Source organism: Phoca vitulina, unplaced genomic scaffold, assembly GCF_004348235.1.
Source record: "Phoca vitulina isolate PV1807 unplaced genomic scaffold, GSC_HSeal_1.0 scaffold85, whole genome shotgun sequence".
Lineage (NCBI taxonomy): Eukaryota > Metazoa > Chordata > Mammalia > Carnivora > Phocidae > Phoca > Phoca vitulina.
This window is the reverse complement of record NW_022589788.1, coordinates 303,601-321,039: the sequence shown is the minus strand read 5'-3', so window position 1 is coordinate 321,039 and position 17,439 is coordinate 303,601. Positions and strand designations below refer to the sequence as shown.

Here is a 17,439-nt window from a genome sequence, read left to right as displayed (position 1 = left end):
TGGCTGAGCGTAGTTGGCTCTGGGGCTGGTGCTGGAGCAGAACGGTATTCCCCTGAGTTAGCGTGGGGCGAGGGAGTGATGCACGGTGGAACCACAGACCTGTCTGGGGTCGCTCGCAGGACTGCAGGCTCAGCCTGTCACGCGGCCCGACCTACTGCCATGTGTGCTCAGTCTGAGTCGGGAAACTAGCGGACCCTCTGAAGTCCGTGTTCCTAAAGGCCTGAGGGGATGGTCTGGCTGTAGCATTATCACACGCTTTTTCTGCACTTAGGTAAAAAACAGATTTTGGGTGTGACTTTCTTACAGAGGTGGGGGCCAGAACCTCTATTAACATTGAAAGTGTGGTATCTGTTAGAATGAGAGTTCCCTCAGATCAGTTCCTTTATTCCAAAAATACCAGGCAATTATCTTGGTTTTTTAAGAGATTGATAGTGGACAGTAGGTGGTTTTTGCCTTCTGGAGTTTAAAATTAGACACACACTCCAATGAGGGAAAGACAGCGCAGTATTGGGGGAGCCTTGGGGCAGGGCAGGCAGTGGCGAGGGTTCCAACAGGCCAAACTGAGGTGAGGAGGTTGAGAGTGCGCCCCTACCAGGGCAGGGGCGGGACCAGGCAGGAGGAGGGGTAATCAGAGATGGGAGGTGGGTCCTCTGGAGCAGGAAGCTTACTAGTCACTTAACACACAGGATAAAGAACAAGGAAATGGGAAGGAGCCAATATGGTTGTGCAAAAGAATCCACTCCCTTTGCTATCTAGACAAGTCAGGATGTAAAAATACCCCGCACAGTCTTGGTCTTTAGAAAAGTAACAGAGCCTTGTAGCCTTTAAAGCTTGAGAAGCCTCTTCCTGAACTTAAATGATAGGAAAGCCATATGAAGTCTTTCAGGGAAAACAGCAACCCTGGAACCTCGGCTGTGGGAGTTCATGCTGTCTTGTTGTAAACGTGGGGAAGGTTCCAGACCCTAAACCGTTGGGTAGAGATGTTGACAACTTCACAATTCTACAGGCTTCAGAAAGATAGCAGACATCCTGTATATCCTATGATATTCCTACAAGAGTGGGGAAAAGTCTTTAATAATCAGATAAATCATATATCCATAATTAGATGAGTGAGTATCCTCACTGTGGGGTAATGAAGTCTTTAAATAGCCCCACCTCAGTTCATGTCAGGTGTTGCCCCAGATGAATTTAGGATAGATCAGATTTTGCTGTCAGATGGTTTAGGGAAAAAGACATTATTTTCATAGCTTTTTGGAATTTGCATCTGGAGCATGAAATGGGTTGTGGGGCAGAACTGTGGAGCCAGATGGCTTCCTAATCTTTTGACAATTGGTTTTAGGTTTTCATTAAAAAAAAAAAACCCCAGTGTCAGAGATGCTGGGTCCAAGCAGATTCTAGAATACATTCTTTATGGTCTCTTGTTTTGGATTTTGCACGTTCTTGCTTGCTTCTTACTGTCCAGAGAGGTAACAGGGTGATCGCTCTGCCAAGACGGGTTTTGCCCCGAAGGTGAGTCCACCTCTCCAGTGACTGTTTGACTTTGGCTGCACTGCCAGTGATGTGGATGGGGTGGTGTGTGGGCAGCTCTTCAGAAAAAGAAACAAGTCCGCAGAACTGTCCCGTAGCGTATGTGTAACTAGTCGTGTGTGTTTGCTGAACACCGTGTGCCATGTGTGGGATCAGGGGCCTTTGATGAACGTGGGTCCCTTGTGTTCTGTTTGGGGTCAGTGCTGGCCCAAGAAGCTGCGAGGGCACACGCCACACCCTGGCTGTTGTTCTAGCCCTCCACCCCTCTGCCTCCTGGTCCCTGCTTTTAGAGGGCTTCTCCCCTGTGTCCAGTGTCAGGATTGGTGAGGGCACAGGGGCCGTTTGATCGGCTGGCAGTCACAGGGTTGTGTGATAGGACTCTCGGCTGGAGGGTTCAGAAATGGGGTTGGTGTGACGGAAGGAGAGGATCGTAGGTTGAATCAGGACATCTTCTACAGGGATACACAGTGTAGCACATTTTAAGTTGATTTGAAAAGATGATTGGGCGGTCGTTGCTCACTGACATTCTAGCATATGGCTCTTTCACACGGGAAGTGTGCCTGAGCCCTGTGGCTTGGTGGTCTTGTTCCGAGTATCTTTCCTCTCGACTTCCGTGGCTGCTGTCACCCAGGGAGCGGTGCTGAGTGGATCTTTTCTCCAGCACGGATAACCGAGGTCTTTGCAGGAAGGGCTTGCGCCTTGGGCAGCTGGTTCTAGTATTCAGAATGGCGTGGTTCAGTCTTGTTCTGAATTGCCCTCTCTTAGTTCTCCTAACCCCACCCTCTGAACTTGCACCTTGGCGACTTTAACATCAGCCCCTTACCCGTCGTGACTGACGCCTAGTGTGAAGTAGTAATGATAACCAGCGCAGCAGCCTTTATGGAGTTTTGACTGTTCGGCGGGCACAGTCCCTGGTGTTTCCTGTGGTCTGTCCTCCTGACGGTGGCTGACAGCCATCAGTAGGCTGCCAGCGCTGCCAGCCAGTGAGTGGTGGAGCTGGGACTGGTGGGGCGTATCTTTGGTCACCCACATGGTGGCGCAGGTCCCTCTGTAGCATGTGTCCTGCAGGGAGAAATGTCCGGAGGATGTCGCGGTGAAAGCAGCAAGCAGCAGTGCACCTGCTTGTGGAGCCGCTGGACGTGGGCGCTGCTTGGGGGCCAGGGTGGGAGCTGTGTGCCAAGGCTCCCGCTCCTTCTTGGTCTGTGCCTCAGTTGACTGCAGGTGCAGGTGGTATGCAGGTGCCTGGAGTGGGACATCATGGGGGGTCACCGTGGAGGGGAGATTATTGTGGGAGGAAGTCCTGGGGGGGTGGTGTTGGCGCAGGTCACTGTTGTGGGACGTGGGAAAGGCTGCCCTCTGTCTTTCCATTGGCCCGGCCTGTTTGTCTCTGTGGACTCCTGCCGTCCTCATGGGCACGTATCCCTGAAAGATCTGTGGTGGTCATGTGAGGCTACGAGATGGAGGTGATGGGGTGTCTGTTCCTTAGAAACAGTGTTGATTGATAACACATCGTAAGATCTCCCAGGTTGCTCCTTGTGCTGGTGTACCACGTTTCCTGGTGCTCACTGTCCCCCCCCCAACCCCCCCACCCCACCCCACCCCTGAGCCCATGACCCTACGTAGAGGCCTGCCAGACCCCACTGTCCCCACACTATCCTCATTGCAATGGGCAAAAACCGTGGGCTTGTGTTGATTTGTGTTTCTCTGACTCATGAGTTTGAGCATTTTTCAGTGCTTATTAGCTTATTCAGACTCCTGTTCTAGAATCGCGCATGGAGGGCGCCTGGGTGGCTCAGATGGTTAAGCATCTGCCTTCGGCTCAGGTCATGATCCCAGAGTCCTGGGATCGAGTCCCGCATTGGGCTCCCTGCTCCTTGGGAGCCTGCTTCTCCCTCTGCCTCTCTCTCTCTCTCTGTCTCTCATGAATAAACAAATAAAATTAAAAAAAAAAAAAAAAAAGAAAAGAATCACGCATGGATGTCCTATGCCTATTTTTCTTTTTAATTAAAAACAATTTATTTTTGTTTATTTATTTTTAAAGATTTTATTTATTTTTTGACACAGAGAGAGAGAGACAGCGAGAGAGGGAACACAAGCAGGGGGAGTGGGAGAGGGAGAAGCAGGCTTCCCGCTGAGCAGGGAGCCGGACGTGGGGCTCGATCCCAGGCATGACCTGAGCCGAAGGCAGATGCTTAACAACTGAGCCATCCAGGCGCCCCTAATTAAAAACAATTTAAATTGAGTTATTGACATACAGTAAAATGTACAGAATTTAGATGCTCTGATAAGGGCTTATGCCCATGTAGCCAACCAGCTGTTGAGATAGAGAACAGTTGAGTGACCCCACACAGCCTCTTGTGGCCCCCAACCCTTCCCCACCACCAGCCCGCCCCGGCTCTGAGTCTCCCTCTCCCAGAGTATCGTGCACGTGGCATCCCACCCCAAGTGCTCTCCCCGGTTCCGAAGTGTGTTCCCTCCATTGTAGTAGCTTGTTCATCCGCTCGCCTGCTGGTGGACACTTGGGTGTGTCCGCTTTGGGCTGTGATGAATAAAGCTGCCAAGAACGTTCTTTCACAAGACTCTTTGTGGCCGCGTGTCTTCTCTCAGGTGAAATACCCAGGAGTGATATTTTTGGGTCTAGGCTGAATGTAGGTCTCTGCGTGGAGCCGGCTGCGCTGGTGTGCGTTCCCAGCGGCCGCACCAGGGCTCCTGTCCTCGGGCGGCACCGGTGTCAGCGTGGTCTGCCGTTCTCATGCTGTCTGCGTGTCAGCGTGGTCTGTCGTTCTGATGCTGTCTGCTCTCGTGTGTGCGGGGCTCTCTGTCTGGCGTGGGAGTTCCACATGCCTGAGGACACCACGTGGGACGCTTTTTCTCCTGCTTATTAGCCAGTTATATGTCTTATTTTGTGTGTGAAGTGCCCATTCAAGTCTTTTCCATTTTGAATTGGGCAGGAGTTTTGGGAGTTTTTTATTGCACATATAAGTCGTGTATTTTTATTTTTATTTATTTTTATTTTTTTAAAGATTTTGTTTATTTGACAGAGAGAGACACAGCGAGAGAGGGAATACAAGCAGGGGGAGTGGGAGAGGGAGAAGCAGGCTTCCCACTGAGCAGGGAGCCTGATGCGGGGCTCGATCCCAGGACCCTGGGATCATGACCTGAGCCGAAGGCAGACGCTTAATGACTGAGCCACCCAGGTGCCCTAAGTCGTGTATTTTTATATAATACAGATGGAGGTGTGTGAGGAGGAGGAGGAAATAAGCCATAGATGAGGTCACTGCTGTCCCTGGCCAGGCTGCCTTGGGGAGCGGGGGGCCGGCCTGGGCAGCTGAGGTATCTGTGCCTGTCTCCGAATTCCAGAATGTGTACAGTAAAATGTCTTAATGCCTTCCCTGTCCTTTCTTTATGTTTCATACAGCAGTATTACTATTTTTGTTGAAGATTTATTTATTTGGCAGAGAGAGCGAGAGCGAGCAGGGGGAGCTGCAGAGGGAGAAGCAGGCTCAACAGGGAACTTGATCCCGGGAACCTGGGACTCAGTCCCAGGACCCTGAGATCACGACCTGAGCCGAAGGCAGATGCTTCACCAGCTGAGCCAGCCAGGCGCCCCAGCAGTATTACTGTTTTTATTTAAAAACTTTCAGTTTTGAGATAATTGTAGATATTTACTTGTAGTTTTAAGAAATGACACTGGCACACTTTGCCCATTTCCCTCAGCGGTAACATCTTGAAAAACTAGAGTCAGTGTCTTGACAGTTACGTCGTCAAGATGCAGAAGTGTCATCCCCACAAGGACCCCTCCTGCCCCTTCACAGCTACGCCTATGTTCTTAACCCTGGAAACCACTGATTTGGTCTCTCTCTCTACAGTCTTGACATTTGTGTATCCTTTTGGAATTGGCTTTTTTCCCTCTGGAGATCTATCCAGGTGGTTGTGTCCATAATGTGTTCATGTTTATTGGTGACGAGTATTCTGTGGTGTGGATGGACCCCAGTTTATGTAATCATTCACCAAGTGACGGACATGTGGGTTGTTACCAGCTGTTTTTGGCTATTAGAAATAAAGTTGCTGTAAACACTTGTGTGCAGGTTTTTGTGTGAATTCATTTCTTACTTTCCTGGGATAAGTGCCTGGGAGTCAGGTGCTGAGTTGTGTGTTTTGTTTTAGGAAACTGCCAACCTCCCATTTCTCACCAGCAGTGGATGAGTGTCTTAGTCCGCTCGGGCTACCGTAACAGAATGCCACAGACTGGGCCATGAACAACAGGAATTTATTTTCTCAGCTCTGGAGGCTCCTAGTCCCAGATCCAGGTGCCGGCAGTGCTGGTTTCTGGAGCGGCCTCTCCCCTTGGCCGGCAGGTGGCGCCTTCTCTGTTAACTTGTGGGGTCTGCGGCCGCACGGCTGAGTTCTTAACCAAGAGTGACCCAGTGTCCCTGGTCCTTGCCAGCATTCCGTGCAGCGTTTTTATTTGATCGTTCTAGCAGGTGTGTAGTGAGTCCTTATTGTGGCTTCAGTCTTCACTTCTCTAGAGGCTGACCGTGCACCTTCATGGGCAGAATGTCTCTGCGTGTCGTGTTGTTTGCCTATTTTAGAACTGTTTTCTTGTCCCTGAGTTTTGAGAGTCCTTTATGTATTCTGGAGAGAAGTTCTCCATCAGACATGTGGTTTGCAAGAATTTTCTGTCAGCAGCTTGTCTTTTTATCTTAAACAGGGTTTTCTGCAGACCCACTGTTTTAATATGATGAGGTCACATTATCAGTTTTTCCTCGTGTGGCGTCTGCTCTTACTGTCACATCTGGGAGCCCCTGTGCCCAGCTCGAGATCCTGAGGGTTGCTCTCTAGATCATGGGGGTTTTTCTCCTACGTTTTGTCTAGGAGTTTTCTACTTTTACATTCGTACTCTTTGAGTTGTCATATAAAGCGTAAAGTTTAGATCAAAGTTGGATTTTGTTTTGTTTTGTTTTTTGCACTGGTCATTGCACATGTCTCCATTGAGTTGATTTTGCACCATTGCTAGACATCACTTGGCACATTTGTGTGACTGTTTTTGGGACTTTGCTATTTTGTTGCATTGGGATCTTTGAATCTGTTCCTCCACCAGCACCACACAGTCTTGGTTAATGTAGCTACAGAACAAGTCCTGAAATTGGGAATTCTCTTTTAGGAAAAATTTCAAAAACAAAAGTAGAAAGAGTAACAGAACAAATATCTATGTTCCTACTATCCAGAATTAATAAACATTAGCTTTTAAAAAAGGTTTAGTTGGTTAAGCATCTGCCTTCAGCTCAGGTCATGACCTCAGGGTCCTGGGTTCAAGTCTCTCATTGGGCTCCCTGCTCATTGGGGAGCCTGCTTCTCCCTCTGCCTCTCCCCCTGCTCGTGCTCTCTCTCACTCACTCTCTCTCTCTCTCCCCCAAATAAATAAATAAAATCTTTAAAAAAAAAAAAAGTCATGAGTGGTTTTGCATGTTGACAAATGCTTTCTGTGTGTCTGTAGAGGCACTCTGCTCTCCCTGTCCTGTTTGTGTCCTTCGCCACAGGGATTGGTTTTTGGTGTCGAACCACCCTTGCATTCCTAGAGTGGATCCCACTTGGTCATAGTTTATCATCCGAGTTAGGTGTTGCCAGACTCGCTCTGCTGGTATCTTCCTGATGGTTTTTATATCTGTGTTAACGAGTGCTTTCGATCTGTGATTGTGTCTTTGGCCTCACGCAATGGGTTGGCAACTATATTCTCCTGTCACTTAGGAAGGACTTTGTGCAAGATTGCTGTGCTCATTCTTTCTTAAATGTTTCATAGAATTCACCAGTGAAGCCATCTGTTTTCTATTTTTGTTACATGGATTTTCACTTATTTCCTTTCATCTGTTTTTTTTTTTTTTTTTTATTTGAGAGAGAGAGAATGAAAGAGAGAGAGAGCATGGGGGGGGAGGGTCAGAGGGAGAAGCAGACTCCTCGCTGAGCAAGGAGCCCAATGCGGGACTCGATCCTGGGACTCCAGGATCATGACCTGAGCCGAAGGCAGTTGCTTAACCAACTGAGCCACCCAGGCACCCCATCTCTTTTCTTATATGGACTGACTTATTTTATTTTTTAAGCAGATCTGTTGAGATAAAAATGAGACACAAAGTGCACATGTAGATGTAAGGCACATTAAACGTGTCCAGTACGTGTACACTGTGTGCCTGTCACCGTGGCAAGGCAGTGAACACATCCCGCCCCTCCAGAATGTTCATCCTTCCCCATTACAACCCTTTCCTTCTCGTGGCCTCCACTCCCAGGCAGTCACCGATGTGCTTTCTGTTACTGTAGATGAGTTAGTGTTTTTTAGGCTTCTCTGTAAGGGAAATCGTATGTCTCCTCGGCTTCCATGTTGCTGCTGGTGACAGTAGTCCATCCTGGTTATTGCCGAGTCGTGTTTCACGTAGGGATGATTGGTTTGTCCATTCACTGCTGATGGACGTGGGGGCTATTTCCAGTTTGGGCAATTACACATGAAGTCGCTGGGATCATGTGTGTACAAGTCTTTGTATGGATGTGGCCTCCATTTTTCCTAGGTAAATGCCCAGCAGTGTGATGACAGCCAGGGCCGTTGAGCCAGCTTACCTTTACCCTTTGAAGAAACTGCCAGACTATTCCCACAAGCAGTGTGTAAGCACTCAGTGGACCCACATCCTAATCAACACTTGATATGGTCCGTTCAAAAAACTGAGGCCTTCTAATTAGATGGACAGCAGGATTCTTGAGTTTAAGTGTGTGTTTCCCTAATGTATGATGATGATGAACATCTTTTCATGTGCTAACTCACTACTCGTGTATCTTTGGTGAAGTGTCTTTTTGGGTATTTCACCCATTAAAAATTTTGTTACTAAATTTTGGATTTTCTTTATATTTTCTAGATAGAGTCCTTTATTGGGCAAGTGATTGAAAGTCCAGCTAGTGCCCTGTGTTCTCACCCTCTCAGTGGTGTGGCTAAAAAACCAGAAGTTCTTTACTTTGATGAAGTCCACTTGTCATTGTTTTCATTTGTGGATCATACTTTTGTTCTTATGTCTAAGAAATCTCTAGGGTGTGTAGAAATATAGTTGATTGTTTTTTTTTTTTTTTGAGAGCGAGAGCATGATCCTGGGTGTGGCATGGGGGGGAGGGTGGTGCAGGGGGGGAGGGGGAGAGGGAGTTCTAAGCAGGCTCCATGCCCAGCGCAGAGCCCAACATGGGGCTCCATCTCACAATCCTCAGATCATGACCTGAGCTGAAATCAAGAGTCAGACACTGAACTGACAGAGCCACCCAGGCGCCCCTGAAATACAGTTGATTTTTGAATGTTGTGTATATAACCCATGATGGCCCTAAACTTTTTTATTAGTTATAGTAGCTTTTGGGGGTAGATTTCACAATATTATCTGCACAGTCACATTGTGTGCAAAGAAAAACATTTTTACTTCTTCCTTTTCAATCTGGATGCCTTTTATTTCTTTTTCTCGTCTGATTGCGTTGGCCGGGCTTCCAGTGCAATATTGAACGGCAGTGGTGCCAACAGCTGTCCTCACCTTGTTCCTGGTGCTGGGGAGAAGCACTGGGTCCTCTACCCCCCAGCACAAGGCTGACGGTTAGTCTCTTGTAGACACCTGTTACCAGGCTAGTGAGCGTCCTCGTGTTCCTAGTCTGCTGAGAGTTCTTCTTTTCATGATGTAATTTTCCACCATAGGAAACTAGAAAAAGCTAAGCAAGTTAATCCTGAAAACAAGAGAATTAAATTATTTTCAAATGTTTAACCAGCTCTACTCAGTCATGATGTATTATGTTTTTGTATATATTGTTGGGTTTGTTATGCTGACATTTTATTTTACTCAGAATTAAGAATTTTTGTGGGGTTTTTTTGTTTGTTTTTTTAAAAGATTTTATTTATTTATTTGACAGAGAGAGAGAGCATGAGCAGGGGGAGTGGGAGAGGAAAAAGCAGGCTCCCCGCCGAGGAGGGAGCCTGATGCAGGACTCGATCCCAGGACCCTGGGATCATGACCTAAGCCAAAGGCAGACGCTTAACCATCTGAGCCACCCAGGCGCCCCAGAATTAAGAATTTTTGAAGAAGGGTGCCTGGGGGGCTCAGTCGTTAGGCAGCTGCCTTCGGCTCAGGTCATGATCCCAGAGCCCTGGGATCGAGCCCCGCATTGGACTCCCTGCTCAGTGAGGAGCCTGCTTCTCCCTCCCCCCGTCCCTCCCCCTGCTTGTGCACGCTCTCTTTCTCTCTCTGACAAATAAATCTTTAAAAAAAAGAATTTGTGAAGAATTCATGTGTTTATGTAGGATACTGGATGTACTTCAAAGTCTTTTTTGGGCATTGGGCACTGCTGGCCTCTTCTATTCTAGATGCTGGTAATTTGTCCTCTCTTAATTTCTCTTCCTTGCTCTTGCTTTCTCTCTGATCAATCTATCTAGAATTTATGCTTCATTTTCTTGTTTTCAGAGAATTTTGGCTTTCAGAGGTTTTGGTGTTGTTGATTTTCTCCATTCTTTTCCTCATTGATCTCTGTGCCTGTGTTGATTTCCTTCCTGTCTCCGAAGCAGGATATTTAAAAGGATCATATCAATTAGGGCCATTATGTTTGTGAAAAACAAATTGCTAGTCACAAGTCCAGTTTGTATTTTACCTAGTGAAGATATTTTTAAAGCTTACTGTCAAAGTCATAGCACTGAACTGATTATGTCTATTTTTCTAATTTTCAGGAGGGTTTGCATTTGTATATGAAGCTCAAGATCTGGGAAGTGGCAGAGAGTATGCCTTAAAGGTAATAAAGGATGACATTTATGTGGGTTTTTGGATCATTTTAAGGAAATCTCTAAATGACACTTTCCAGAGATTTATTCCTATTATGAGGAATACGTTTCTTTTTTACAGCCTGTCCCGTTTGTTCCTTCTGAGGGGAGCCATCAGCCATTTTAGGGGACTTTAAAGTTGTGGCTTCCAAGTTCGGGGCACAGGGTGACCTCGGTGCCAGAATGAGGGGTCCGCAGATGGTGGGGTGTTGAAAGCCACTGGTGTGAAATGTGTCTGCGTAGCTTGTCTGTAGACAGGGGTCGCGGTGGGGGGCACCTGGGGAGCGCAGCAGGCCTCGTGGGGGCCGGGCGGGTTTTGTTGGCTGCTGCTGAGGCGCTGACTGACCTTGGAGATCGGGAACGCAGGCCCACATCTCTGCTAGTGTCTTCTCCCATTTTCCTTGATTGTCTAACTTTGCTGTAGCCTGTTTGGAGAAAAGCCTCCTATTTTTAGTTTTTCTTGTGTCCTTGGATCATAAAGGACCATGTTCAAGGGTCTCTAACCTTGTGTCAAGTTTTCACACAGGCCACATGTTAAAATACAGGTAAGCGGGTTACGCTCTTTGGCGGCATCGCATTTATTCTGTTGGGTGTAGAGTAGACAGACGAGCGCCCTTAATCTTTCCTTGTTTGTTATTTCCTGGTACAGAGATTATTGTCTAACGAAGAGGAAAAGAACAGAGCCATCATTCAGGAAGTTTGTTTCATGGTATCCTTTTCCCGGGCCTGCGAGCACGTGTGGTCACGTAGGGAGGCCTGCATCACGCTATGGCTGCTTGCTGCCGTGAGCTGCTCTGAAGCTCTTTTGGATGTGCTAAAATGGGCCTTCTGCTTTTACTGGACGTATCTGTGGAATATTTTTAGTAGAAAGGAGTTTTCTTCCTTGCTCTTCACTCCCAGGGTAATAGCAAGAGGTTCGGTAGCTTTGGGAATAGAGGTGTTCCGACCCAAGAGGTCTCTGTGTCCACAGGGTGGGCCGATTCCCCACCCTCTGCCCCTTAATGAGCCTGACGTGGCCCACGGCTCCCTGCCATGAGCTGTGCTCCAGTGATCGCCAGGGCCCCTTGCTCGGCCTGGTTCCCGTGGGCCTCAGGGTCCCTTCTGGTCAGCTGCCCCGCCCCGAGCAACCGGGTGGTTGGGTTTCTGTTGCACAGATGGTGGATGTGTGGGGCTTTTCTTGCTGGCTCTCCACTCTGGCGCATGTTCTCCCTGTGCCGGGGTCCTGCCCTCTGCTGTCAGAATGTGTTTTTTCTCTCTCGAAGCTCTGTCTACTTGAGCCCGCCGGCTGCCTGAGCCTGCGGGTCCTCGCCTTGCAGAGGTTCGCTGGATTCGTTCACTCCTCGTGGCCTCCCACACGCTGCATGTGCCCTCTGCCTGCTGTCCTGCCTGGCCTGTGGTCAGGTGTGTGTGGCCAGCATGGTGGTGGTCTTCATCCCCTACCTTCCCTCTCCTTTCCCTCTTCTACCTACAACCTGCCTTTCTAGTCACCCCCACCTGCTCTCCATTTTTCTGCTCCGATATGCTGGGATTGTAAGGTAATTTCATTCAGCATTTTGACTGTAGTGTCTTAATGTCATATATATTTGTTTTTAAATGTGCAGACTTACGCATTCTCCTTTAACAAGACACCTGCAGAAAAAACTTTCTGGCCACCCCAATATTGTCCAGTTTTGTTCTGCAGCGTCCATAGGGAAAGAGGAGTCAGACACTGGGCAGGCTGAGTTCCTGCTGCTCACCGAGCTCTGCAAAGGTAACATTTTGTTAGGGTCTGAACCACAGCGGTGTCACGGGTTCGAGTGCTCAGCTGTAATACCGAGGGTGGGGTTGCTGCCGTGGCCCTTGAGGGCACACGACCAAATGGCGTCAGGCACTCCCTGTGTTCTTAGGAAGGAAGACTCCTTAGTTTGTTTGCCGGAGTGGGAGGGACCCAGGGGCCTTCCAGAGAGTTCCAGGGGCAGAGTGGTCATGTGAATATCTGTGGGTGGTGCCAAGGGACCAGAGGCATGGGGCGTGCTTGGTTCCCGCGGTGGGGGCTCAGTCCGTCGTCTGCTCCGCGATCAGTCGGGGCCCACCCACACGTGGAGCGTCTGCCCTGTGGGAGCTCACCATCTCAATGGGTGACTACAGAGTGCAGGTCCTCAGAGGAGAGTTGGGGCAGGTGCAGAGGCTTGGCAGGGAAGACCTGGAACCTGAGGCAGGAGCCGCTGGGCCCTCGGGCGCTGGGAGTGTGTGCTGAGAGAGAGGAAGCCCGCGCCACAACCACAGGGGCACGTGCTGTGCCAGCGACAGGCGCACTGCGGTGGAGGGGGGAGTGCGGCCGTGGGCGTGGGCACCGGGAGGAGCCTTGGGTGGGGGGGGCGGAGGCGCATTCACGGGAGGGAAGGGTGCGGCTGTGGGCACCGGGAGGAGCCTTGGGTGGGGGCGCAGGCCGGGGGCGTGCACTCACGGGAGGGAAGGGTGCGGCTGTGGGCACCGGGAGGAGCCGTGGGGGCGCAGGCCGGGGGCGGGGGCGCAGAGCACGATGCGGACAGCAGGCAGAGCCAGGGGCCAGGGCGAGGGAACCACCCAGGGGAGTGAGATGCTCCTCAAAATAGGATTTTGCTAAATGCACTTTCCTTTCTGAGAAAAGCCTGCCACATCAGGCATCTTCCCGTGCCCAAACGCTCACTTGTTCTCTTTTCAGGGCTCTGCAGGGTCCCTTAGGCCCATACCACGAGATCCTCAACCAGCACCCCCTTTGTGATGCATACTTTTCCTTGACCACAAATGTCGGTGCACGGAACTGCCGCGTGTCTGGCATGTGAGCCTGGCGATCCTGTGGACAGGGTTGCTGGGCGCCTGTTGGGGTGGGGTGCCACGTGGGGGCCTGGAGTGGCACGCATTGGGCAGCGTGTGTGAGGCTGCCCGCGGCTTCCCGTCTGCCCTGTGGGCTCTGCTGCTGGTGCTGTGTGCGCCTTGTCCGGCTTCCCACAGCTCACGCTCATGCCTCTGTTCCTCTTCGGGGCACTCGGCATGCTTCTGGGTCACTTTCTTTCTGGGTTTTAGAAGGCTTTAGGTCCACTAGGACCAATGAGATCCATCTCACCAGGGGCCCCAGGGGTGGGGCCTGGCAGCGGCAGCTCACAGCACTTGCCCCCGTGGGGCAGCGTGGTGCTTCGTGATGGAGCAGACCCGCAGAACACACCCCTTGGTGGGGCACTGGCCTGGGACCGCCTGTCTGAGAGCAGCGTGAGAAGCTCGGGGTGCTTGCAGGGCGGGTGCTGAGGGCTGCAGGGCATGGGAGTGGAGGGTGGAGGGGATCTTAGGGATGTGGGTACCAGTCCCACTGAGGGAGGGCCTGGATGTGTGCCCACAGCCCCCCAGTCTTGCCCTCCACCGTGCTCTCTCCAGGAGCACTGTCACCGTTAGGTTTGTTAATTTTAAAAAAGATTCCCCCTTAATTCTCAGGGGACACCAGAGGCCACTGAAGCACTGGCATTGTGATGCCCCTGCCATGGCCTGGCTCATTCCTCTTACCCCCGGCAGCATGGCAGTCCGTGTGTCACCGCTGCTCTGGACTCCTCTGGGGGCTGTGCTTTGCCTGCGTCACAGGGAGGGCACCCCATCCCTCCTGAGCGTGGGGTGCAAGGCTGGGACGTAGGTGTGGCTGGGAGAGGGCGACAGTGGGTTGGTCCGGTGGAGTGAGGGCCAGGCGGGCTGGTGTGCAGGCCTGGAGAGTTGGGTGGAGCACCAGAGTGGAGACTCTGTGGCAGATGGGTCAGTGGGCAGGAGTGTGCAGGCGGTGAGCCATAATCCCCTGTTCTGCAAGCTTCGAAGGTGATGCCGTTCTCGGAGAAGTCCAGCCCCCTCTGGAGTGCAGGAAGTCCGTGCCGTCTGCTCAGGCTGTGCCGTGTGCAGAGCAGTTAGGAGCCACCTCACGTTTAGAAGCCGTGTCTGTCGGCACTGCTGTGTGCAGGCACAGGGGTTCGGTGCCTCACCCAGACAAAGCAAATAGACCCGAAGCAAAGTCCACAGTGAGGGTCGGGTAGTCCCATGTGTCACAGAGAAAAGAGTCTGGGAAAGGGTGTGCCCGTTTATGGGCTGAGCAGAGACGGCTCCCTTGAAGGTGATGTGTGAGCCAGGAGCTGAAGGAGGCGGGAGGAAAACCATCCCAGCTGAGAATGGGGCATGTGCAAAGGTCCTGGGGCCTGTGGCTGGAGGGGCGTCTTTGGGGGGTGTGTGGCAGGAGATGAGGCCTATAGGGGTGGTAAACTGTGGTTCTGCGCTGAGGGGATGGGTCCCTGTGGCGCATTGTGCCCAGAAGACAGAAGGAGCTGGAGGGCTGAGGCGGCCTGGGGCCTGGAGCCAGGAGGGAGCAGTGCAGAACCCAGGAGAGGGTGGGCTGTGGGCAGGGGCTGTGGGCAGGGGGCCAGAGGTAGGAGCAGGGCCGTAGGATTAGGGTGCTGAGGCATGTTGTGTAGGCAGTCTGCAGAGGCAGGCGCTAGGGGCACGAGCGTGGCGTTCCCAGTGGGGAGGTGGCACGTGGTCACGGAGGAAGCCCTCAGCCCTGCCTGCGGCGGGGGTAGCGGGCCCCACACCGGAGTCTCCTGGCTTCCCAGCTCAGGGTCCAAGGACGGCACGTCCCTGGGCTACAGAGACCAGGAAGAGCGGCTGCGAGGGGGCAGGCCGCAGGTGACAGCCCCGAGGGAGGGCGGGCTCTGTGCCCCCAGGGCCTCGGACAGGTGTGTGCCCTCGCCACACGCCGCGCCATGCTCTGTCCGCGGACAGTCTGCGCCTTCCGTAGGAATGTGTGTTGACTGAGGTTTAAGGCTCGCAGGCAGGTGACTGTTGCCTGAGGAAATGGGGCGGTGTGAGAGGGTGTGTGTGTTTGGGGTCGATGCGCCTGTCCACGTGAGGTACGGGGTCTGTGGTGGATACCGTGCGCGCTGCCGGCCGTCGTTCACGTGGCTGCGCTGTAGGCTCTGTAACTTTGCTGTGTCTTGGTGGCGGTCCCTCCGCGGGGTGTCCTGATCACGCAGCTTCCGCCTCGGCGCCATGGCCGCGGTGGGCGGCGGGTGCAGCGTTTACAGCTGCGCGGCGATGTGAATCTAATGGTCTCTTTTAGGGCAGCTGGTGGAGTTTTTAAAGAAAATGGAACCTAGAGGCCCGCTCTCGTGCGACACCGTCCTGAAGATATTCTATCAGACGTGCAGGGCGGTGCAGCACATGCACAGACAGAAGCCGCCCATCATCCACAGAGACCTCAAGGTACCGCCTCCTGCCCGTCCTGTGGGCTGCACCCCGCCCCCCGCCAGGGTGTCCCGCTGGCTGGCACTGAAGTCTGCGATGGCTTTCCCAAAAGAGGGATGCAGTTGCTTCTTAACATCAGAGCAGGTTTCCGGAAGCTTCTCCATCGAAGCAGTGCCGAGCACTCTTTCCGTATCATTCAGCTTTGCGGTCTCCTGGGCCTGGGGCTTCATGCCGCCTGTGTGCCCGTCACCCCACCCGCCTGCCCTTCTGCTGGCCCTGGGATGCTCTCGGCTCCCTTCCCTCCACCCGCTGGCCCAGGAGGGGGACTGCTCCTCCTCTGGGTCGTCCGTGCCCTCGCCCCTCAACGATCCGTCTGCGGGCAGAGGCTCTGCAGGGCTCCTGTGCTGGCCTCAGGCGGCTTTCCCTCAGTGCCACGGCGAGGTGCCCACTGGCCGCCGTACTTGGAGCTGCCCGCTGGGGGAGTGGCAGCCTGGTCTTGATTTTCCCTTTTCTGGACTCTCAATGAAATGGAATGGTTTTTGCTGTGTTTGTAGTCAGTACCTTCTTCAGTACACTTGTTTTTGCCCTTTTTTTCCTGTTTTCTGTCCGTCAGGTTGTGTTTGATTAGCAGGAGCCCCTCGGTTCTTCTAGTGGCCTTTCCGCGTTGTATGTGCTGCAGGCGCCTTTTCCTGGTTTATGGCCCCCTTTTTATTTCCCCTGTCGTGTCTTTGGAAAAGTCAAGACTTGGTGAAACTTGCCGGGCATCCACACAGCTCACATCCTGCTTCTGACCATGTCTTGAGGGAGCAGGTTGTGTTTGCTGAAGAACCTTATGATTCCTTAATACCATCTCTGGTCCAGTCTGTGGCCAGCTTCCCCAGATTTTCCTTCAGGTGTGATGTGCCTCCACCTGGTGGGCCTGGAACAGCGCCCTCCCCTCCTTAGAGCTGGTGGGGTGGGGCGGGGTTCTCCCGTGTGCCTGGGGAGACCCTGGCACCCTGTTGTTTAGACTTGAACCTTGGACAAGCCTCGCCTTTTCCTTTTGTCCCTTGAACCCGAGAGGTTGGCAGATCCGTTGTCCCCCCCAGCCCCCCCTCATTGCAGAAGTCTGTGGGGTCAGGAACCACTGTCCTGGGCGCCTGGGTGGCTCAGTTAGTTAAGCAACTGCCTTTGGCTCAGGTCATGATGCTGGAGTCCCCGGATCGAGTCCCACATCAGGCTCCCTGCTCAGTGGGGGGGTCTGCTTCTCCCTCTGACCCTCCCGACCCTCCCCCCTTTCATGTGCTCTCTCTCTCTCAGTCTCTCTCTCTCAAATAAATAAAATCTTAAGAAAAAAAAAAAAAAAAAAGGAGCCATTGTCCTGAGGGCACCTGGGCAGTGGCAGCCCTGCATGCCAGCCATCCCTTCCCTGCTGTCTGGACAGGCCTTTCTTAGTCGACCAGGTGGCTGGTGGATTTTCTTGTGGCATCAAGACTCCTGGTTTGCATGTTAATACTTGTGCTGGTGTGTCCGTAGTTTTTTTAAGGGGCGGGAACTCTACGAGGGTGAAATCAGTAAAGAATCAGTATTGGTGAAGTTTGCCTGGTTTGGACATCCCTTGTCTTCTCAGTGCCCCGTGTTCGCCAGGGGACCACAGTCTCCAGGGCTTGTCCGAGGGAGTTGTCGAGTGGCGCTCTGTGGAGGGGCAGGTGCGACACGGGGGATGACAGAGGCCATGGGGACACGTATCCTTCTCCTTGTTTTGCTCCTGTGCATGGCTCCGTCCAACACTGCAGGCCGTGGAGCGTCGTGCTCCTGTCCAGCTGTTTGCTCAGCCTTACGGCTCTAAGGTCTGGCCACGTGTGGCCCACACCCAGTAGAGTGTG

General features: G+C 52.2%; 1 protein-coding gene across 7 annotated transcripts in view; it reads left to right on the top strand.

The window, feature by feature from the left end:
* Positions 1–17,439, top strand: part of GAK (cyclin G associated kinase) — a 56,423-nt gene that overhangs the window by 1,145 nt on the left and 37,839 nt on the right. For 3 of the 7 annotated variants that reach the window (XM_032395492.1, XM_032395490.1, XM_032395496.1), the window contains 5 exons: positions 10,256–10,317; positions 10,861–10,890; positions 10,995–11,054; positions 11,981–12,095; positions 15,450–15,592. In XM_032395492.1, coding sequence (XP_032251383.1) covers positions 10,256–10,317; positions 10,861–10,890; positions 10,995–11,054; positions 11,981–12,095; positions 15,450–15,592 — 410 coding nt within the window. Of the gene's footprint in view, positions 1–9,776; positions 9,905–10,255; positions 10,318–10,860; positions 10,891–10,994; positions 11,055–11,980; positions 12,096–15,449; positions 15,593–17,439 lie in introns of those variants that run through there. The other 4 variants (XM_032395491.1, XM_032395495.1, XM_032395493.1 and 1 more) reach the window with 3 other exon arrangements.